The 23,075-nt window shown below is 37.9% G+C and overlaps 5 protein-coding genes across 6 annotated transcripts; 1 reads left to right on the forward strand and 4 right to left on the reverse strand.

The window, feature by feature from the left end:
- Positions 1-4,868: 4,868 nt before the first annotated feature.
- Positions 4,869-7,585, reverse strand: LOC125587684 (B3 domain-containing protein REM17-like). Its single transcript, XM_048758640.1, has 6 exons — positions 7,328-7,585; positions 6,939-7,251; positions 6,599-6,723; positions 6,171-6,512; positions 5,481-5,987; positions 4,869-5,396 (listed from the first exon to the last, which is right to left on the reverse strand). Exons 1-6 carry the CDS (start codon positions 7,421-7,423, stop codon positions 5,142-5,144), a joined length of 1,638 nt encoding a protein of 545 aa, XP_048614597.1. The 5' UTR covers positions 7,424-7,585; the 3' UTR covers positions 4,869-5,141.
- A 2,152-nt stretch (positions 7,586-9,737) lies between these two features.
- Positions 9,738-12,206, reverse strand: LOC106360565 (mediator of RNA polymerase II transcription subunit 10b). The gene is given in 9 exon segments (XM_013800176.3): positions 9,738-9,911; positions 10,030-10,122; positions 10,213-10,315; positions 10,388-10,468; positions 10,555-10,640; positions 10,642-10,789; positions 11,051-11,451; positions 11,534-11,598; positions 11,863-12,206. Coding segments are annotated over 6 exon segments (543 nt in total). The 5' UTR covers positions 10,759-10,789; positions 11,051-11,451; positions 11,534-11,598; positions 11,863-12,206; the 3' UTR covers positions 9,738-9,848.
- Positions 12,207-13,005: 799 nt separating this feature from the next.
- On the reverse strand, positions 13,006-15,518 carry LOC125587683 (heat shock 70 kDa protein 1-like). Its single transcript, XM_048758639.1, has 2 exons — positions 15,204-15,518; positions 13,006-14,919 (listed from the first exon to the last, which is right to left on the reverse strand). Exons 1-2 carry the CDS (start codon positions 15,418-15,420, stop codon positions 13,187-13,189), a joined length of 1,950 nt encoding a protein of 649 aa, XP_048614596.1. The 5' UTR covers positions 15,421-15,518; the 3' UTR covers positions 13,006-13,186.
- A 3,356-nt stretch (positions 15,519-18,874) lies between these two features.
- On the reverse strand, positions 18,875-20,590 carry LOC125574830. Of its 2 annotated transcripts, none has more exons than XM_048758644.1 (2): positions 20,312-20,590; positions 18,875-20,214 (listed from the first exon to the last, which is right to left on the reverse strand). In XM_048758644.1, the coding sequence occupies exon 2, from the start codon at positions 20,148-20,150 to the stop codon at positions 19,140-19,142; it is 1,011 nt and encodes a 336-aa protein (XP_048614601.1). In that variant the 5' UTR covers positions 20,151-20,214; positions 20,312-20,590; the 3' UTR covers positions 18,875-19,139. The 2 variants fall into 2 exon arrangements, with proteins under 2 accessions (XP_048614601.1, XP_048614602.1); XM_048758645.1 differs by having other exon boundaries at positions 20,347-20,525.
- A 108-nt stretch (positions 20,591-20,698) lies between these two features.
- On the forward strand, positions 20,699-23,056 carry BNAC05G20190D (isopentenyl phosphate kinase). The gene is made up of 12 exons (XM_013800170.3): positions 20,699-20,871; positions 21,060-21,290; positions 21,417-21,514; positions 21,595-21,637; positions 21,731-21,792; positions 21,878-21,934; positions 22,016-22,051; positions 22,143-22,220; positions 22,322-22,388; positions 22,460-22,522; positions 22,602-22,705; positions 22,804-23,056. Exons 1-12 carry the CDS (start codon positions 20,814-20,816, stop codon positions 22,897-22,899), a joined length of 993 nt encoding a protein of 330 aa, XP_013655624.1. The 5' UTR covers positions 20,699-20,813; the 3' UTR covers positions 22,900-23,056.
- Positions 23,057-23,075: the final 19 nt, after the last annotated feature.

Below are 23,075 nucleotides of genomic sequence, written 5' to 3' on the forward strand. Positions count from 1 at the left end.
TCAGGTATTGAATCTCTCATCATGATCCTATCCTGCGTCACCAAGCCAAAAAAGTTCAAATTTTTTAGTATCGAATTTTCTGGAAGGCTGTCCTGAAACTATGGAACTCCATCCAGAAATTAAAAGAAAAAAAACACAAGTTTAATTTTCACAAGCAAACTCATCACAGTCTCACTTTGCATAGCAGCAATAGAAAAGGTTAATTTTGTGCAGCTAATAAGAGAAAGAGAGTAAATGGAATCATCACAGAAGCTTAGCTTGTGTGTACTTAAAAAAAACTCAAGAAAACAATAGTTTATAGTGTATACGATGCTAATGTAACAATGATAATCTATAAGAACACAAAACAAACTCTTCTAGCTCATCTCACACATATAGTTTTCAGACAGTATAATATCACCCAAATTCCAAGGACCTTTCAAACGCTGGACAACAAACTCAAGAATAAAAACCTGAGTCTCAACCTGTTGAGACAGTGGAGATGTGTGTGATCCATGGCTCCTGCAAAAACAATCAGGAAGGCATTCCAAAACATGTTCAAAACCTTCCAAAAATTGCACATCTTTTAAAGTCCTCTCAGCAGCTTGATAACATGTCCCATAAACGTCCTTCAGATTCTGTCAAACTATTCTGGCTTGATAATAGGCGGATCAGTCTTGATATAAGCAGCGGTCGAGTATTGGTTTATTGTCACTTTTGGCTTTGGTTCTGATCCAATAGGATGCTTGAATTCAGGCAGAGCTAGTAATTCAGGTATTGAATCTCTCATCATGTTCCTGTCCTGCGTCACCAAGCCAAAAAAGTTCAAATTTTTTAGTATCGAACTCCATCCAGAAACTAAAAGAAAAAAAACACAAATTTAATTTTCACAAGCAAACTCATCACAGTCTCACTTTGCATAGCAGCAATAGAAAAAGTTAATTTTGCGCAGCTAATAAGAGAAAGAGAGTAAATGGAATCATCACAGAAGCTTAGCTTGTGTGTACTTAAAAAAAACTCAAGAAAACAATAGTTTATAGTTTATACGATGCTAATGTAACAATGATAATCTATAAGAACACAAAAAAAACTCTTCTATCACTGCACCAGCCGTCATTGTGGTATGCATCCACGTTATCCATCAGTTCCAAACTTTTCGTCTCTTCAAGTTTCTCAGATGGTGGTTGAGGACGGATTCTGTCACTGGATACACTTTCCTGAAGTCTCTTTGTCTTTTTCTTTTTGTCCTGAAACAGTGTTGAGTACTCAACCTTCGCCATCTCAACTCCATTACGCATATATGTCTTCAACACATTTCCTGGATATCATTTTCAACCAGATGCAATCTCCACATTCTCACCGACCTCAAAGAGAGTTTGAACTTTGCTTTCTTTAGTCTGCTATGATTTAGATTCAATGATATCAATCCTTTTTGATATAGGCTGTATATTCAACTTTAATTTTGAAAACTAAAAACTTGCCTCTTTGTCAACAGTTCCTGCTGCTTGATCAAGATCTGCTTCACTGCGTTTAAAAGTCGTCTCATCCATCGGCTATGTGTCATTCTGTGCAAGTTCAACAAAAATCAGGAAGACATTCCTGAATATCTACAAATTCTTCCTAAAACAAAAAAAAAAGATAAAAAAAAATGTCCACAAGTTTTCACAAGCAAAACACTCACGGACACAAGCAAATCCCACATAATCAACATAATAAACTTTATGTTGAAAAGAACATAATACATTACCTCAAAAGCTTGTGTTCCCAATGACGATGACAAAGAAGCTGGTGCTTTTTGAACAAGACAAACTTGAGAACAGACCAGCTACGATGCATGCAAGGAGAAAGGCAGCAGAAAGGTAAACCAGACAACGGTTGGATCAGATGGATACTTGAAGATAACCACTCCCTTTCCGTTTATTGGAGTCTCAGACGCAAGCTACGACAAAAAATGAAACCCAAAGAACATAAACAAATCTTACAATAGCATATGGAAACCAATCAGGAAAGATATCCTGAAAACAGTTTCAAACTTCCGAAAATCAAATTAGCAACAAAAAGAGCTCGAAATATCAAAGAAACATCATAAACAAACAACCAACATGGTCATGAATGGAATCACGAGCCTACCAACGAAAGAGTAGTCTAATAGATCAAGACATAATGAAAGAGCTACAACTTTCACCAGTTTCGACTCAAGATGGCATCAACATAATTGTACAAAATTCTCCTAATGAGCAAAGTTAATCTCATTTCAAACTCATCCCTACTAACGACTAATTCACTACACAACTCAGTTTAAGATACTATAATCTAATAACTGCTAACCTGATTTTAGAGGAACAAAAGAATTAAAACATCAAAACAGAGGTTTGAAACGGTATCATATCACCTAATCTAACCAAATGACACAATAAGACTCAATAAAAAATCTGAATATGAAGCAGTTAAAGCTTGATAAGAGAAGAAATAGGAACATAAATATTCAAAACACTAAGTAAATTTCAAGTCGAAAACACAAAGTAAAATTGTACTTTTTTTTCATAAACCATTGATAATAACGATTAAAGCATAATAAAAAGCTACAATTTTTGTGTGTTCTTAACTATGAAATTCTAAAAAATTTAGATTAACAAGAGAACTATAACCAAACGAAGAACAACACACACCACTCAGCTTTGAAGCAATATCAAATCGGAACAAATTATCAACAAAAAGAACTCGGAACATCAAATATTCAAACAACAAATCGAAATCCCCAAATAGGAAACCCTAAGAAGAGGAATCTTACCTTGGAGAGTCGAATTTTCGTGAGATGATCACCGGAAATGATAAAACGAAATCGGAGAGCGTCACCGCCGTCGCGTCACGTCGCGTCGAAGAGATCGAGAAGAAGAATTGTCGTCGCATCGCGTGAGAGAGAGAGGCGTTTCTGATTTATTTCTTTTTTCTGTTTGTTTAATTAATTTTAAAACAAGGGTATTAGAGACATTTTGCCCATTAATGAATGTCATTTCTGTGACTTTCTGCTTCTGGTGCTATTTTGGAGACAAAAACTTCAAAAGTGCCATTATGGAGAATTGCCCAAAAATATATGCAAGATCTTGTATACTTGGATCTATTTGGCTTGAGCACGTCCTTTTGGAACTGGAGATTAAATGAATGCAAAAGTGTTTGCCATTTTACACACACACTAGAGATATGATAAATAAGTAGACATTTAGCTACCCAGAAGCAACAAGAGAATAATATGCAGTCAACAAGCTGCTGCAACTTAAAGAAGGAAAATATGGGGATTTGAATCCAACGAATTAAATAGTATAGATATTGTACTTAATGGATTATATTGTTTCCTAAGTTATTCTGAACTACCATGGAAGTTACTATATTTTGTTAATTTGTTTAAGATCACTGACTTCAATTTTGTTGGTAACGATTTGTTTTTTTTTTAAGAAGTTAAGGGGGGTGTATTGGACTAAGAGTTTTAGGAGATTTAAGTTTTTTTCTTCTAAAATCTACTGTTATTCAACTAATGATTCTTTAATTTTTTCCAAATCATGTGTTATTGAATATGGAGTTTGTGTGAAATCATTAAAAACCACTTGAAATCTATTGTTATTCAATTATCAATTTATAAAAACTTTATCAAATCTAGTGTTATTCAAAACCAAACAGTATTTTGTAAGAGAACTTTGTAGAAGGATTTTAGAATACTTTGCTTTCATTTTTAGTTGAAAATAGTTTATACCAAATACACACTCCCATAGGTGTTATTTGGAGAAATTTTCAAAATTATAAAAGAAAAAACATTATAGAAAACACGTGCAGAAGAATAACAGTTTACTTCATTCTTCAGTCTTATCCCCATTCCCCTCTCAATCAATCCTTAAAACAACTTCGCGCAAAAAGCAATTTTGTTTCGAGTTTTGATTACATCTTCCCCTTTCTTGTTCTGGGTTCTCGTCTCTTCAATGAGGAAATGAAAGTGAGAAGATAGAAACAAGGTGTCAAAGAGGGATGATTTCACTGATTTTCTTGAGATTCCAATGATTAGTTGATACATAGTACATATTTTATGTGTCTGTTCTAATTCTGAAAATTGTTTATGTTGATGAATCATAGTAGAATTTGCATAACCACTAATCAACAATGCCATTAAAACTCTTGAGATCACACGTAAGTTCATGAGAAAACAAGTGAGAATCTTGGTAAAGCTTGACAAGCTCATTGTTAACACTTAACAGTCAGTTCTATGTCAAAGTTACGATGGAAGAGTCGAAACTCGAGACTATCCGTGATTTCTCTCGTTTCCCGATTTAATTCACCAAGTACTCTGAAATTTTAGAAAAAGATCATGCCAAATCCCCAATATTTTGGCATTTTTATTTTTAAAGCCCACCAAAATCATCTAAACATCTTCAAAACCCACTTAAAATCCCACCAAACCTAAACATCCCAAAACCTACTAAAACACTTTGTTCAATACACCCCCTTAAGTCTCTTACTCGATTCCTTCAATTAATAAATAGTAAATTGTATTTTCATTTGGTTACACAATCTATACTATTATGTCTAATAGCTGACTGCAAAAATCTATCATTATTGTAAAACTCTCTACAAAGAATATTGATGTTTTGTGTGTTTCAGAATAAACCATTCGTGTATAAAATGAATAATATTATGGTTACCATTAGTTTATGAACGATGAGTGAAAGAAAGCCATAGGTTCAACTATTTTTTAAAGTTAATAACAAAAAAATCAAAAAACAAAGAGAGTAAAAAACGTGGATTTTATCCATACAGTTTTAATTAAAAATTAATGATTAAATAAGGAAATGGTAAATAACTTGAAAAATGAAGGCATAATCCTAATAGTGTAGATATATATATATATATATTAATTTTATAAAATTTATGACTAAAAATACATGCAAGATCTGGTATACTTGGATCTATTTGGCTTGAGCATGTCCTTTTGGAACTGGAGATTAAATGAAAGCCAAAGTGTTTGCCATTTTACACACACACTAGAGATATGATAAATAAGTAGACATCTAGCTAGCCAGAAGCAACAAGAGAATAATATGCAGTCAACAAGCTGCTGCAACTTAAAGAAGGAAAATATTGTACCACAGGAATCTTCTTCTCTGGAAACAAAAGTCTCAAGTTGTGGTGCAGAACTTAAGCACAGGAATTGATTCTTCATCCTCCCTAAAGAGTTCCAACTGAAAGGACTCTCCTACCTTTACACCATGAGCGTCACAGAACTCTCTCCATCCTTTTCCAATTCGCATTGTTCCACTTGATTTGTTCTTCAAAAGATCCACCACCTGTTTCTTCACTCCATCTTTACCTAACAGCATTATCTTTCTTGGCTTGTTGATGCCGTTCATCCGCGTGAAAGCCAACGGAAGGTACTGCGCAAAGATTTGATTTTAGACACACACAAAAACAAGAGAAACAATAAACAAACCTTGAGACAGAGTTGTATATGAACTTACCAGTACAGAGGTTTTAAGAGCGCTCTGTGTAAGAGTTAACCTCACAAATCGGTGTTTACTATATGGAGATGAACATATGCATCTCAAGCTATTCTTCTCTTTCTCCATTACGATGCATTGCCGTGAGCTGTCCTCGTCTTCAATACTCTCCTTATCACTTTCTTGGGATTCTTCTTTACTATCATCTTCACAGCTAGTATCTGAGGAGACTGAGTTTACATCATCTCTATCTTCTGAACACTCTAATGGTGTTTTCCCACGGTTAGAACTGCACAACAAGAGAACAGGCGTGTCCCCAGTTCCAACCAGTTTAAGCATAAAGGAATCTTCAGCTTTGATCCCGTTTGCTTGGCAGAAAGTTTTCCAGCCTGGTCCGAGATAAGTATGGTTGTGTGGTTCGCAGTGTCTCAAACCTAAAATCCAGCTTCCTCCCCATTCATTCTTTAAAGTTATCTCACTGAGTCCTTTTTCCAGGCCATTTGTAGTCACAAACTGCCTCTGAAGATACTGTAAAACGATACGTCATATACACGAGTCAAAACACCCCATGCATATATGCCTAGTTTCCTAGTGTTTGCGGGAATATGAATGCAAATTTCAGTTAAAAAACACACCATGCAGATTAATATACAAAAATAGCATTTCAAGTTCCAGAATGTGTGAAACTATAGAAAGAGTTATTGCATTTACCAGTTTATCCGTTGTTAGGCTATTAGAAGAGACAGATCCCATAAAGTAAGAGTGGTGTAATGAAGATTCTGGAGCTAGTTTTGACTCATGTTCTGCCCGGGACAAACGGATGACCGGTGGTGCTGATTTTCGGACCAGTTTGAATGTATACTGATGCCCTTTTTTCATCCCATTCTCAGCGCAGAATCTTCTCCAGCCAGGTCTGACAAAAGTCTGCATGCCTACTTTGTTGTATGTCATATTCAAATTCCATGATCTTCCTTCCTCGTTAAGAAGAACAATAATTTGTTTACCGCTCATGTTGTTCAGACCGTTTGACCTAGCAAAACCCGTTGGTATATACTGCAATGCAATCACACAATGAGATTAAAGCAGCTCAGAGGTTAACTAAGAGATATGTTGCATGAACTGTAGGAGTCTAATCTAACCAGTCGATCAGAACTTAGACTAGAGGGTGAGACATGTGCCACAAATTGAGAATGGTCTGATGAAGAATCTTCTTTCGTTCTTGGATTCTTCTTGACTCTTTTTCTCCTCTCTCCTGAACTGTTTCCTGTACAATTAAAAAAAAAATCTCAAGTTTGCATCTTTTTCTACAGAATTTGAGTATATATATATATATATATATATATATTTTTTTTTTTTGAATCTGAAACCATGTAATATTTGTTTCGTCCCAGCGGTCCTCTAACACAATGGCTAGGAATCTTTTTCAGTTGAGCTAACGACCGTATTTGTTTTAGTACATTTCATAGCACAAAAGTGTACCAGTATTGTTGGTCTGATCTTGACTATCATCACTGATGTTGTGAGATGATGCTGAAGTATATTGAATGTCACAGCAACTTGGTCCGAAAGCTGTGACATGAAACACCATCTCTCCTTCATGTCTGAAAATGGTAATGTCACCTATCCGGAGATCATGCCCTACTGCAAAATCTTCCCAACCATCTGTGAGTCTCACGCCGTCTACCTTCACTAACCAAGTTTTAGTGGACGCATCTGTTGTCAGTTTCGCAGTCTTGATGTGGTCGTTACTTAATCCTTGGACGTGCTTCAAGAAGAAAGCTACAGGAATGTTCTGCACCAACATGCAACAAAAGTTAAGCAAATGAAACACTTTTCTTGGAGAGCAAGAAAACAGTTAAGAAGAGTACGAGGTGAGTGTGGAAGCCAGGAAGGAGAGGTTGGAAGAAATGTGGATTGTTCGGAGAGTGAAGAGATTGATCATAAGCCATTCTTGAACACTTCATGACAAGAACTCTCAAGAAATCACTAATGTTTATATTCTGAGCAGAGAGAATAATATTACGAATCTTTTGGTGGACTCAAGTTTCATAAAGGTGATAACTTTATGACACTTGTCTTCTTTTTGGTCTTGAATCTCTCGAGATGTGCATAGATGGTGAATAATTTTGAGTTACAGTTACTTTTTCCAGAAACTTTATCGACTTCTCCAAAAACCATGTCTATGGCCAATAGAGTGATCTTCCTCTGCTTTTTAGAGCCGTTGATCTTCGTAAAGAATCTTAGACAAAGACAGATATCAAAGTGACAACACACACACAAAGACGCAGCTATGTCTTATTTAGGGGATTGCAAGTTTCGAGCTTTTGAAGAACTAGTTGAAAAAAGAGTTATTGTCACGAATGGGTTGTGCCTTGGAGATGAAGCTACCCCATCTTATACATTGCTGACGTATTTTCCCACTTTTTTTTAATGCCCTAACAACAATAAAGTGCTTACCATTTCCATGAAAAATCTAGTTTTCACAATCTTTTAGTTAGTAATTAAAGTCCATGTTCATCATCCCCATTCATTGATTAGTAGAACTACCTCAATAAATCCTTTCAAGACCATTGGATCTCAAAAACCTCTTTAAAACATACTGTCTACTGCAAACTTATTTAATCCAAGTTATATTAATTTCAGTCGGCTGTTCATTAGTTGAATTTTGATAATAATTATGCCTTCATTACATCAAACTTGCATTAGTGTTTGTTTATCTTGCGATATTATAACCGTTGATAGCCTCTGCTATTTAAATTTTAAACCTTAACTCAATCATAGGTCTGAACAGGTTAGCTTTCCTATGTCTGTAGATCATATATACAAGTAGCTTTCTAATTCCATGTAACATTCAGTCTTAAATGGTAATGCAACTTTTATAATCCCACCTAACGTCTGTGACATGCAGAGGTGGGTCCCCTTATGCACATGCGAGTTATTTATTTCTTATCCTTAATCGGCAGCTCTGTTGGTTTTACTGTCAGTTTCTTACGCTACAACTTCTTTCCTCTCTATATGCTATGTTCCTTGTAAGAAGACGACGAGGGTTTCTCTATCTAATATATTTATCTCTTCAAAGGTAGACAATTAAGTGGCTTCACTTCTTGTTTCTAGCCAAAAATTTATGGCCAAAGAAATGGCAGTTTGTTTCGTGCTCGGACTGATTCTCACAGCTGTACTCATCGTGGTCTTCTTCAGCCCTGCGGAGTTACCTCACGTCACGTCACTCTCGCCTCCCTCAACGTGAGCAGGCTTAACTTCACCTCATACCATATCTCAGGCTACGTGGATATGCAATTTCAAGTTTTAAACGCTAACTTGCTGACTGATTTCTCCTACGACGACGTTTACTGCTCAATGTACCACGGAAAACGCCGTCTGGCCACAACCGTGTTCCCGGCCTTCTTTCAAAGAGCAAGCGAGACGAAGCCAATCAACTTCACTGTCTATCTCGCACCTGTAACTACAGCCACAGAACTCCGCAAAGAGTTGGCCCCTTACTCTTTTGAAGAGTTCGATGTGAAGCTGGATACGTTCATAAAATGGAGATTTGGGTCGTCCTCTTCCAAGTCCGTTAGGGTTTCATGTAATGAGGTGCCAGTGGGTCTCGTGCTTACCGCTCCTGGTCATGGCATGATGATTGGTCCAGCGAGGATGTGCAAGGTGTTTTAGTTTTCAGTAACCTTTGGCTACTAGAGCATGTAAAGACTTTGGGAGATCTAATGAAATGTTTTTAAAGTATTTCCACTCTAAAATAACGATCACATATACACATACTCTCGATGATTTTTATATGTTTTGTAAGTATATTAATGTGAAAGTTTGCATGAGATTATCAAGATGATGGCAAGAATGTGAGCTACAATCACCGAACCATCTGTCCCTTGTCATTCTTCTTGACATAGCAGTCTAACACTTTTTTTTTTTTTTTTTTGGCTCTTGTCAATGGCAATCATCCACACCATGAAGCTGTTACACAGATCAACAAGTTAGTTTTTTCTCAATGGGCTAATGATTAGATAACAAAACCAAAATAGAGAAATTGGTGGTTAAATTGTAAATTCCTTTTCATTGTACATTGTGTGAGCGTTAAGGAGGGTTTGGCTTTGCTAACTCAGGTTTTCAACAACTGAGATGCCTACCTCTTCTGTCTCCAGCATTATTCTTCTACTATTCCTGGCTATGTTTCTTGAGTGGCCATCATTGACATTGATAAAAGTAATTGCTTTTTTTTTTGGTTGTTTGGAGGTGAAAAATGAAGTTGGATGGAAGAAAGACTTGACAACAGACAAACAAATAGTATATAAATTGCAATGGTCTTCTTGTTCGTTTACATCCCTATTCATCTACTCAAGAAACATTATTCTACAGGGCAAAATTGGGCTCTTATTATAGCTCGCTCTTGACCTTGGCATCCCCATTTGTTAACACACTTTGCAGCCGTTTGGCTTCCTGAATTTGATGAAAATCAACTGTCACCTTAACTCTTTACTGGGTGGTAGTATATACACCAACATGTATAAGATCATCACAACAGATAGAAAGGAAGCGAATGTTAACAACTACTTACAGCAGCAGCAGAAGTAGCACGGATTTCTCTATACTTGTCAACTTCATCAGGAAATGTCTCCTCAAGCTCCTCCAGAATATGTTTTCCCAATTCCTATAGATGATTTAACACAAATATTACGACTTAAAACCATAACCATATCAGGAACCATTAGAAAGGTTAATAAGATTAAAAAGGGTTAACCTTGAAAGCATCAGTCTTTCCCTTTGTGACTTGATTTCTGGAAATGCAGCTATTAAGAACATCCCTTGTAAACTCATCGGGGTTCTTCCCATCATCAATCAAGCTAGAAACCAAAAAATGCAAAACATAAGAAACCAAGCAATGGTAGGGGAGAAAAGGACATGCTGTCTCTCACCTAAGAACCTCCACTGGGATTTGAATGTTGCATTTCTCGGACAAATTAGACATGCTATTCAGCTCCGACACAAGAGAGTTGCTGCAAATACACAACACATATTCGTCAGAACAATATCCAACTCAAATCTTTGGTAATGTCAAGAAAGAAGAGGAGGAGATACAGACAGGCGGGGGAGGAGATGAAGCTGAGAAGAAGAGAGTGAAAGGTGTAACTGATGAAGGACGACCAAACTCTTGTCAATAGAGTTGATGATTGTCAATAGAGTTGATGACTTGGTCCAGGCTCTCCTTTGAATCATCCTCAGACACAGTTGCAGTACCATTGCTCCCACCAATCTCTGCTGCGCTTGTGTTCTGTGCTGGATCCATCACAGCTCTCTCTCTCTCTCTCTCTCTGAGACTGAGACACACATCCATCCAAGTTATCATCAAATCAATTCATTATGAAATTCAAAAACATAAAACTAGTACCAATCTTCATCTCTGATCTGAATGATGCCGAAGATCAAACGAAATTCGTAGGAAAGGCTCAAATCTTTAAACGAAAATCAAGAAAAGACTGAAGCACTAACAAGAACTATCACCACCAATTAGAACACCCCAAAATCAAGCATAACGATTAAACAACAGCCATTGGCATGGATCGAGATTCGTCGCATACCTACAACAGAGTCGAGGAATAAGCCAACGGCAGAGAAATGTGGGGATTCTCCGGATTGAGTTAGGTTTCAACCGTAGTAGAGAAGAAAGAGCAGCGCCAAAGGTGACACATATTGAATTGCTGATGTGGCATTTCTGTTAAATACTTAACTCGATTCTGATTGGTTGAATTAAACTGTTAATGATCTCCCTCTTAAGAAAAGGTGGAGACTGTCAGTATATTTGAAACAAGTATACGCGCTCGATGAGTCGCATTCACTACAACATCTCGTGTATCGAAAGGATTTAAATATATAAAGAAAGACAAAGCAGGGGCTTGCAAAACCATCGAAACGCACGTTGCATGTATGATGATGGATTCTCGTCTGGAAGATTTAGTATTTGCTGAATCTGGTGATGAGCCTGCCACAAAAAGGTGAAAATGTTCAAACAACCCGTTAACAAAGCAAATTTACTAGATGAGACTGCACAGTGGTTTTTCTACTTCTTATTAAACCTCATAAATACTCCCAACCAAGAACTTAACAGCTTGATGCGCCCTTTTTTGATCTGCGCAATAACACCATTTAGTTTTCTGCAAAAAAAAAAAAGACAAAACCATAGTATCAACATTTAGCCACTATGGTGCATTCGACCAGACAACCAGACAACTCATTCGTCATATACAATGATTCAAACCATGCATGTTCACCCTTGAATTTAACCAGAAGCAAACAGCAACGCGACAAAGTCAGTGTTTAGAACAGCCTAACGCTTGAAGAGGCGACTAAGCATAATTTTCAAAACTTTGAGAAAAGCAAGGCGTTATCTTACTTTATAATTCTTTCCTCCCTTTCTGGAATATAGTCAAGAACTTCTCACCGGGTAAACTCCACATAAAAGCCGAGCCCTACATCCATGAATATATGCCTCGTATCTGGCCTGAACTCAAACAGACACCCAAAATTAAGTGTAAAAATAAATCAGAAGTAAGACTGGTATATAATATCTCCAGTTTTAATTTGCAGTTACAATTTACAAACCTCAGTGAAAAGACACTACTTGAATGCACAAGAGTTAACAAATTGCATTAAGCTAAGTATGGAGACATGAGTGCATGACATTGCCTCAAATTATGACTTGACTAAGATGAAACGAAAGAAGCAGAGCTATAACTAACTTACACTCCAGCTTGCATGTAAACTTCTGAACCGAGGTTGAACACCATTTTTCTCAAAAGTTTCAAGGTTTTTCCGCAATTCAGAGCTGAAGTGGGAGTAGCCGTTACGGAGAAAAAGGAATTCCCAACCAAATTAGAGCTCACTAGAACAGCAGAGTGACTTTCTACTAGATGAGAATGCACAGTGACTTTCTACTAGATGAGAATGCACAGTGACTTTGCTGGTGTAAATTAGAGCTAAATAGAAAAGCCAAAAATTGTGAATGACTAAACCAACAACAGTTACTCTGATTACAAGAAACTCAAGACCAAGTGAAAAACTGAATCGGTCATCTTAAGTGGGGCTAAGACAAGAGAGAAACTAACAAGTCATGAACGATCAAGCTTAATAAGATGTACATTTTGAGAAGCAAGGGACTTTCCTATAGCAAAAGGATACAGTTCCTTTTGTTCTTCAAAGATATTGTCCCTGCAAAACCAACAAATGCAGCAGAGGCCACAATGAATAGCATAGAAAGAAAACAGGCTAACCAAAACCTACAAGAATACATAACACTCTTTAACATCATAGATAAAATTCAAAATCTAGATTCTGAAAACTAAAGGAGGTAACTTTCAAATACCGTGTAAGCAATTGTCTGTAAAAGCTTCTGTTTTAAACATTTATCTATGATTTCTTCCAACAACTGCAAGTCCTTCTGACGTCCCTCGTCCATTACTGGAAATTGATGCCCTTGTGGCTATTTATAACATGAAACAAACTTTGACGGAAAAAAAAAAGAGAGGACAATTTGAAAGACAGAGAACGTCATAAGACATAAATGCAAAGCCAAGCAATTGGAACCACAGAAACAGAGAGACCAATCAAAATAAAATTTTCTGCAATCGTTGAGTTCGAAACAGCAACTCAACTAAAAAAAAACACTAAACCAAACAGCAATAAAATTGAGAAGGGAACACAAATCTAAAAGAACCAGTTTAGTCGACTTCCTCAATCTTGGGACCAGCACCTCCAGCAGCAGGAGGAGCTTCATCATCATCAGCAGGACCACCTGCTTCACCACCAGCTCCTTGATACATCTTAGCAATGATGGGGTTGCACACACCCTCCAACTCTTTCATCTTGTCTTCAAACTCTTCTGCTTCAGCCAACTGGTTACCATCAAGCCATTGGATTGCTTCCTCAACCGAGTCTTCAATCTTCTTCTTGTCTGCAGCAGGCAGTTTCTCACCTATCTTGTCATCACGGATGGTGTTTCTCATGTTGTACGCATAGTTCTCGAGAGCATTCTTGGCCTCGACCTTCTTCTTGTGCTCCTCATCCTCAGACTTGTACTTCTCAGCTTCTTGCACCATCTTCTCGATCTCGTCCTTAGACAAACGACCCTTGTCGTTGGTGATGGTGATCTTGTTCTTCTGGCCTGTGGTCTTGTCCTCCGCAGAGACGTTGAGTATGCCGTTGGCGTCAATGTCGAAACAGACTGTGATCTGAGGGACACCACGTGGAGCAGGAGGGATGCCGGAGAGCTCAAACTTTCCAAGGAGGTTGTTGTCTTTGGTTCTAGCTCTCTCACCTTCGTAGACCTGAATCAACACGCCTGGCTGGTTGTCAGAGTAGGTGGAGAAGACCTGCTCCTTTTTGGTCGGGATTGTAGTGTTTCTCTGGATCAAGGTGGTCATAACTCCACCTGCGGTTTCAAGACCAAGAGAGAGAGGAGTCACGTCCAAGAGAAGAAGGTCTTGCACCTTCTCATTGCCTTCGCCGCTAAGAATAGCACCCTGAACCGCTGCACCATAAGCCACAGCCTCGTCAGGGTTAATGGACTTGCAAAGCTCTTTTCCATTGAAGAAATCCTGGAGAAGCTGTTGGACTTTTGGGATACGTGTAGAGCCTCCGACGAGGACAACATCGTGGACTGTACTCTTGTCCATCTTAGCATCACGTAGACACTTCTCCACAGGCTCCATACACTTTCTGAAAAGATCCATGTTGAGCTCTTCGAACCTAGCACGAGTGAGTGCAGAGTAGAAATCAATCCCCTCAAACAAAGAGTCAATCTCGATGGTGGTCTGAGCAGTGGAAGAAAGAGTTCTCTTTGCTCTCTCGCAGGCAGTCCTCAACCTCCTCAGAGCTCTAGGGTTGCCGCTAATGTCCTTCTTGCTCTTCCTCTTAAACTCTTGGACAAAATGGTTAACCATCCTGTTGTCGAAATCCTCCCCGCCAAGATGAGTGTCTCCAGCAGTAGCCTTGACCTCAAAGATACCTTCTTCAATGGTGAGAAGAGAGACATCAAAAGTACCACCACCGAGATCAAAGATCAAGACATTCTTCTCTCCAACACTGGTCGCCTTCTTGTCAAGACCATAGGCAATGGCTGCTGCTGTAGGCTCGTTGATGATACGCATGACGTTCAAACCAGCGATGACACCAGCGTCCTTTGTAGCTTGACGCTGAGAGTCGTTGAAGTAGGCAGGGACAGTGACCACAGCATTCTTGATGGTGACGCCAAGGTAAGCTTCAGCTATCTCACGCATCTTGATGAGAACCATGGAGGAGATCTCCTCGGCGGCAAACTGCTTCTCTTCTCCTTTGTAGCTGACGACGATCATGGGTTTGTCGGCAGGACCAGGGATGATCTTGAAAGGCCATAGCTTCATGTCGCTTTGGACTGATGAGTCGCTGAATCTTCTACCAATCAATCTCTTTGCATCTGTCACAATTAAAAAAAAAATAAAGAGTATTATTCACACATTCCAAGCCAAATCAGAAAAGCATAATCGATTACATATAAACATCACAGATCTAGAACCAGAATATACATAGAAATTAAAATTACAACCCTATAATCACAACCCATATCTAAATAAGAATGAATTGCATCTTCGTGCGGTTAATCAATATTCCATTAAGATTCCTTCCTATAAAGCAATCTAAGATCTTCCTACAATCAAAACCAATTCAGCCAGATCAGAGAGTAGAGATGAGATTACGTACCGAAGACGGTGTTAATCGGATTCATGGCGACTTGATTTTTGGCGGCATCACCAATCAACCTCTCCGAGTCGGTGAAGGCCACGTAAGACGGAGTCGTCCTGTTACCTTGATCATTAGCGATGATCTCGACACGATCGTGTTGCCATACTCCCACGCACGAGTAGGTCGTGCCCAGATCGATTCCGATCGCTGGACCTTCTCCTTTACCGCCAGACATTATCACAGAGAAAAGTTTTCGGTGAAGATTTGATGAAAAAGCTTTTAAGCGGCGAAGAGAGAATTAGGTTTGAGTTAAAAGGTGTGAGAAGAGAGAGAGGTTTGAGGGTTTCTTATATACGCACTTGCCTTCATGTTTCCAGAACCTTCTTTTTTTATTAGGAATAATAGAAATTTGCCTTTGGCCAGAAAGAAAAAGATAATAGAGAATTGCCACAAAAGATTACATATGTTTTTTAAAGAAATTAATTAATTTTATTTCACTAATCATATTTTCAAGAGTAATTCTCTCAAAAATACACTAAATAAATTTTTTCCACCAAAAAAAGAAAATACAAATATATTACTGAATAACTTTTATACCAAAAATTTAAGATTTAATCAACAAAATGGTTAGTTGGTGAAAAAAAATTACTTGGAAAAAATTTCATGAATAACAAAAAATCATTTGAAGAAAAAATTAGACTAGAGATTGAGATGTTATATAATCTGATAGCATTTTTTACTTCTTTATTATCCTCTCATCCTTTTTCAATCGTAGAAATTTATAACTCCGATGACGCGTGGCAGCTTAGTTAACGCCACCACCGGTCCAGTTAAATTCCTTTTCTATCTTTTGTAGATCTCATGTTGAAGATCCCGTTAGAGTGCCTCGGTCCCTTAACGAAAAGTCTTGTAGCGTCATGGTCTTCGCTTGGTCATTTTGGTTGGTGTTTGTCGTGTCTTTAGCAGCGGTTTTAGTTTATACTAGTATACCACCCCATGCTATGCACGGAGCAAATTTCTTACTTTTTGTCAAAGCTGAGTTTCATTAAATAGATAAAAGATTAAATATTAATAATTATTTAAAATAAATAATTAAAAATAAATAAATAAGAAAAAATATTTTTATTATTTTGGAATAATAAGTTATGAATTTTAACTTTTTATTATTTTTGAATTTTCTCAAAATTAATTTAAAATTTTTTTAAAATCAGAAAAAAATATTAAATTTTAGGTAATTATTTAATTATTTTAAAAAATCCTAAATCTACCCCTCCAAAACCTCCCCCTCAAATTTAAACCCTAAATCAATATTAGTTAATGTTAGGAGTATAAGTGTATATTTACTTTTTTAATGAAATATTTTGGTTATTTTGACCCTTGTATATTATATTTAAGATTAAAAATATTTAGCGTCGTCTTACAAATTTCTCTATCTTACAAAATTTCTCTATCTTAAATACAATAGATCAACATATCCTCTTTAAATTGATAACTATATCATTAAAATTGTCTATTAATTTATATCTTATTTAATAAAATTTTACACCAATAATTTAAGATTTAATCAACAAAATGTTAGTTGATCAAAATATTTACTAGAAAAAAATTTCATGAATACAAGAAGTCATTTAAAAAATTAAACTAGAGATTGAGATGTTATACAATCTGATAGCATTTTAATCTCTCTCCATTATGCTTTCATCTCTCTCATTCTCCTTCAACCGTAAAACTTTGCAACTCCGGTGATCGGGGTGTGGCGGATCTGTTAACGCTGCCACCACCGATCTAGGTAGCTTCCTTTTCTGTCTTTTGTAGATCTCATGTTTAGATCTTATTAGTATGCGTATTTGGTTAGACAGAGGGTTTTGTTTTGAGGAGCTCATGTCTGGTCATGGTCTTCAAGGAGGTTGTGTGGCTAGTTAGTTGGGTCAGCCGCGGGTATAACTTGGTGGTCTCTTATCGAGTCGTGTCTCGGGTTCCTGCTCCCTTGAGTTGGATTGGAGAAGCGAAAGGCCTTGTAGTGTCATGGTCTTCGCTTGATTGATGTTTTGGTCATTTTGGTTGGTGTTTGTTGTGTCTTTAGCAACGGTTTTGTATATGGCAAAGCCAGATGCTCAGGTTTTAGCTTCCATACCTTGCTTGTTGGTTATGGCCTGGTGTTTGATCATAGGCACAGATTTTTTATTTATCCGTCGTAAAATCGCTTTTTTGGAAGTTACTTCAGGTCCGGTTTGGGGTTCGCCTTTTGGATGTGTTCTTGTTGCGGGAGCATCAACTTTCTCTTCCTAGAAGTTGTATATTTTTGGTTGGGTTATTAGAGTCGCAATAGTTCTGTCTAGGCCTAGGCTTTTTCACCCCCAAACCGAAGCCTTGTCCGAAACAAAAAAAAATCGATACCCATCCGTACCATTATACAAAATATCCAAAAGGGACTTGAGAGCTAGGTATTTTGGAGTTTGGATACAACCCGAAATCCGAACTAGAATTCAAAAATATTCAAAATTGGTTAAATATGTTAATATTTATATATATATTAATGTAATTTAGATATTTTAGAGTATTTTAATGATTTGTAACTTGTTTTATTTTTTATTTTGAATACTTTTAGTTAGTTTATGTAGTTTAACTAGTTTTAAATTAGATTTTTGAATAATTTATATATATAGTAAGTACAATCTGTTAGTTTTTTAAGTTTTAAAAAAAAAAAAATTGTGCGATTTCACACAATGCTATAATCTTATCCGAACTGAATCTGACCTGGAAACTAGTAAACTCTGAAGGGGACTTATGAACATAGTACTCAAAAATCCAAAAATCTGAATGAATGGAACTGAATCTGAAAGACTCCGAACGTCCAGGCCTAGTTCTATCCTTCAGGTTTTCTCTTGTGAGGAAGTGGCCGTTCTTCAGGCGATAGATGGCTAAGTTTGGGATGGGAGTGTCCGCGTGTAATAATTGGAGGGTTTCCAAAAACTAAATATTGCATGTGTTCTTCTGTATGATGAGTACAGACCAAATGTCCTTTTAGTTATGACTTATGCTCTTTATGAATAGGCAAGGTCCTCTTACTCTATCTCATGTCGCAAAGTCAGAACTGACATACTGACTTTCAAGGCACAATGGTAGTTCTGTACCAATAACATATGAGAATTTAGACACTCGGAAGAGGGTTATGGACAGATCGAAACTCATTGGTAAGATATGATAATGCAAATAGATCCTTTGACATTATTAACATAATATAGGTGGGACTATAGAAGTAATGAATGGACATGGACATGACTTTACGCTGCAACTTCGAAATCTGTTGGCTCTCTTCTTCAGCATTTATCGAAGACTGAAACCCTCTCTTTTGCAAAAGATATGTTGCCCTTGTTGCTAATCAAATCAAGGTAGCTCTCTTTCTAATGAAATTGGAAGGTGGAAAACTTATAAATCAGGGCCAAGAAAATACATTTCAAACAATCTCAAAATAATAATTAATCAAACATCTGTGTTTGAAGCAAAAGAAACTTTCATAGGACATTCATTTTTGGATTGGTTGGAAAGTTAAGAAGATCAATCACTCTGATAGATGGGGTTTGTAAGCCTCACAAAAAATGGAATTTTGATTTTCACTGTTTTTATTCATCTGAAACTGAAAGGTGTGGCTGTGAATATGATTGCACGTTTTTTTAGCTTATGCGGCATATCTGAACACTTAGTATAGTAGATAACACGAAAACCTTACAAAATGCATTAAGTTTTTTTTCAAGTGAAAACAAAAAATGTATAAAACTACATCTTCTTCAACTAATACCCTTACATGTCCATTCGCCTGAGTCTTAGTTGAATCCAACAAATCTTGCCAAACAAAAGTTTCACAGCATATTATTAGTGATGTATATCTTTTGTAACACATCATTGATATACATCTTCAATAAATACGCCTCTGAGTCTGATCCAAAACCATTGCTAAGTATCCACAACCTCAACAGTATCCATCATTATTGGATGAGTTTCGCCTACAGAAGAAGCTTCCATACTATAATAAACTCTGCAGCTGAAATAGAACACCGCACTCATCATCGAATCTATAAGCGTCACAAAGGAATACATCACCACGAGCAGAGGTCCTTCCCATAGCCTCGAAGACCCATCTCCATAACTCAGCTTCTTCACTCTGTGATCAAACAGCCCTTCCACGAACGCCAACCCCAAAGTCGACCCCAAGAATATCAACAGCCCCACCTGAACCTGCCCTTTGATCAGATCACTAGCTCTCACCAACGCTCCCGCCCCTGAAACATCTTCAAGAACCGAGATCACCACCGCAGTGTTGCAGACTATGATGGCGTTGGCGAAAACGATGGAGAACGCTAAACCGACTAAGATGGCTCCGTAGACATTGAAATCTGGAGAGAAGCCGAGGACAGAGAAGGAGCTGCAGATTGACACGAGGAGAACGCAGAAGAAAGTGAAGCAGCCAACGATCAGAATGCAAACCCACAGGTAAGTGTACACAACTCGCTTCCAAAGCTTCTTCAAAGCTGCCAAGAACTTGTTTATCTCGACCTTTTCCCTCGAGTAAGTAGCGTCCACCGAGTAAACCACCGCTGCTTTAGACAAGAGCGACACGGTGACGAACAGAGGGAAACACATCGCGGACGAAACAGCGGTCTCGGCGAATTTCTGACAAGAGTGTTTCACGAAAGGCTGGAGAGGGAGACCGCTCGACTTGGCTACTAAGAGGAGCTTCACCGTGAGTTTGTTCACCAGCGAGTGATCAACTAGAAAGTTTGGTAAGAGGACAGCGGAGACGGGGCAGATCAAAACGGCGGCGGTTAGCATGAACGCACCGAGATTGTACCGGAGGATTCGAACGGATTCTCTCAGGATCTCTAACGCGTTGGTTGAGTGGAAGTGTTTGTGACTGTATGACTTGAGCTCCGTTTTCCGCAAGACGAGATTCGATTCCGTCTCCATTTTCACAAGAAGTGAGATGTAACCGAACCAAAGTGAAGATCTTTCAGACAACCCAGATCAGCAGCTTCAAGAAAGAAACAAAATTGGAGTGAATCAGTTCATCTCAACAACGCGATGGAATTTAAGCTGTAAAAAGTGATTGAAAACGAGAGGATGCTCACAAAAAGCGTTCAGATTGAGTGTGTTCGGATCCAACCTTATAAGCTCAATAAATATAAAAAGATGAATCTTGGACTGGATCTCGACGATGTTGTTCTACGTTCTATAAACGTAAGATCACAAGTAAACAAGAAAAAAAAAAAACAATTTGTCGGTGGTACAGGTGAAGGCAGAACAGAACTAGCGTGTCTCTGTCCCCTCATACAGAAGATAATCAAAACCAATCACGAACTTGAAGCTAAACCGCGAATCTAACCGAAATCTTAAAATGAATGAACCATACTTCGGTCTGAGAAAATTGTGTTTACAGCTTGATAAATTAAAATGGGCCAGGCCCAATAATAGCCCGTTACAAATGGGCTTCGTTGAAAAAGTATTACGTGGAATCTTTCCGGTGAAAGAAAATGGCAAAGAGGAGGAGAACGAGTGTAGTAGTACGATGAAGTTGAGTTAGAGCGGGGGAGTGACACGCCGTTGACCATTTAAGACGAGAGACACGAAACTATGGAGCTGAATCTATCTGAGAGACCGACCAGATCAATTCGTTGCATTGTGAAACTTGGTTTGTTTGTCCTTTTGATCCCAGTTCTTGTCTCTTCACATCCTCGCTCGATTTAGATCGCATTTTTTAGTTTTTTTTTTGTCTTATGGGAGGATCCAAATGGCTTTGATTCTGATTTGATTCTTGTCCTATCGATATACTTGTGTGGACCTTTGTAACAGCAATAACATGTGTAAATGATATGATAGGAGGTGCGGCTATTACACGGAAGAACGAGCTGGAGGAGATTCACGATGAGAATCTGGAAGCTGTGGCGTGTCAGTTACGTAAGGCTATGATGGAGGGTTCGGCTCCAAGCAAGGTTATTGGAATGGATTGGAGCAAGAGACCTGGAAGCTCTGAGATTGCTTGTGATGTCGATGACTTGGGTGATCAGGCCTCTTCTGAGTTTAGCAAGTTTGTTGTTGTTCACGGCGCAGGTTAGTCTTTTTCCTTGTTGCGCGTTAGACTCGTCTCTGCTTTACTCTTAGAGAAAAGGATCAAAGCACATATTTGATTAGTCCTTTTACAGTGACCTGCTTGTTGTTCTGTTGTGGGTCATTTAGGTTCCTTTGGACACTTTCAGGCCAGCAGATCAGGTGTTCACAAAGGAGGACTTGAGAAACCTATTGTCAAAGCTGGTTTCGTCGCTACTCGCATATCTGTGAGACTGTCTACTAAAAGCCAATACTCTTATTTGAGCTACTATGGAGTTGTTGTTGTTCTGATGTTTCCTTTTTTCAGGTCACAAATCTCAATCTTGAGATTGTACGAGCGCTTGCACGAGGTACCTCTTAAAGTTTATTCTCACTCTCTCTCCTCTGAATGAAACTATGTTTTTGTTGAGAAGAAACAATGAATCTTGATGCTTGTTTTGCAGAGGGTATTCCTACAATCGGCATGTCTCCATTTTCATGTGGCTGGACAACCTCCAAAAGAGACGTAAGAGCCAACTGAAAACTTGTTTTATTTTCCCCGTTACATCTTTCTTAAGTTCAGTTCTATTGAGACTACTGTTTGGCATCAGGTGGCTTCTGCGGATCTAGCAACAGTAGCTAAAACAATCGATTCAGGATTTGTCCCTGTAAGTTTTTGAATCCTACCACGGGCTTTTAGGTAGAGATGTTTCTCAAATTTTGACTGTCATTTTGTTTTCCCTGGCTAGGTTCTCCATGGAGATGCAGTGCTAGACAATATACTGGTAATACACACTCTCCCGAGATACCAAACATATGTCCAGATTCTTGTCCATTTAGAATTTGAAATGCTGAAAAAGTCTTTGTCCTGAACAGGGCTGCACCATATTGAGTGGTGATGTTATCATCCGTCATCTTGCAGATCATTTGAAGCCAGAATATGTTGTCTTCCTCGTATCCTTTTTGCTAATTTAGAAATCAGCTTTTGCGTTTCTTAATTTGTTCTCTATCTCCCTCTACCTACTCAATTGTTATCTGAGTAACTCTTTACAAAGACAGATGTGTATGGTGTTTTCGATCGACCACCTTCAGAGAATGATGCTGTGCTCTTGAAAGAGATCGGTTAGTTTCCAAACTTTTACCGTTTCTTTCTAAATGATATTAAGCCTAATCCTTACCGTTCATGGATGCAGCTGTTGGAGAAGATGGAAGCTGGAAGGTTGTGAATCCAGTGTTGGACCTCACAAACAAGAAAGGTAAAGACAAAAAAAACCAATATTCTCTCTAACTATGTGATTAGTTCAAAAGTTTGTCTGATTTTGGAATCAAAAACAGTTCAAACATCTGTTGCGGCCCATGATACAACGGGTGGGATGGAAACAAAGATAGCAGAAGCTGCTATGATTGCGAAGCTCGGAATCGATGTCTACATTGTGAAGGTTAAAATTATAGACACCTTTTTTTGCCTTAAAGTAAATCATGTCTCTTAGATGAAGATGAATCTCACACCATTGTGCTTTGTTAATCTCCTAAACAGGCTGCGACTCCTCATTCACAGAGAGCGCTCAACGGCGAACTGAGAGAGAGTGTACCTGACGATTGGTGCGGTACTATCATCAGATTCTCAAAGTAGAATGAACTGTGACACGCACACTAATTCCAGTTTTTCGAAAGAGATAACATTGAACTCTGTTTGCTAATTCTGTTTGTGTTCATGAGTTTATAACTAATGTTTGTGTAAGATCGCGACTCGTACACTTATCTTTACCTTCTTCATTGGCAATAACTAACAATACTCTTATTTAGTAA

Source organism: Brassica napus, chromosome C5 (assembly GCF_020379485.1).
Source record: "Brassica napus cultivar Da-Ae chromosome C5, Da-Ae, whole genome shotgun sequence".
NCBI classification, from domain to species: Eukaryota; Viridiplantae; Streptophyta; class Magnoliopsida; order Brassicales; family Brassicaceae; genus Brassica; species Brassica napus.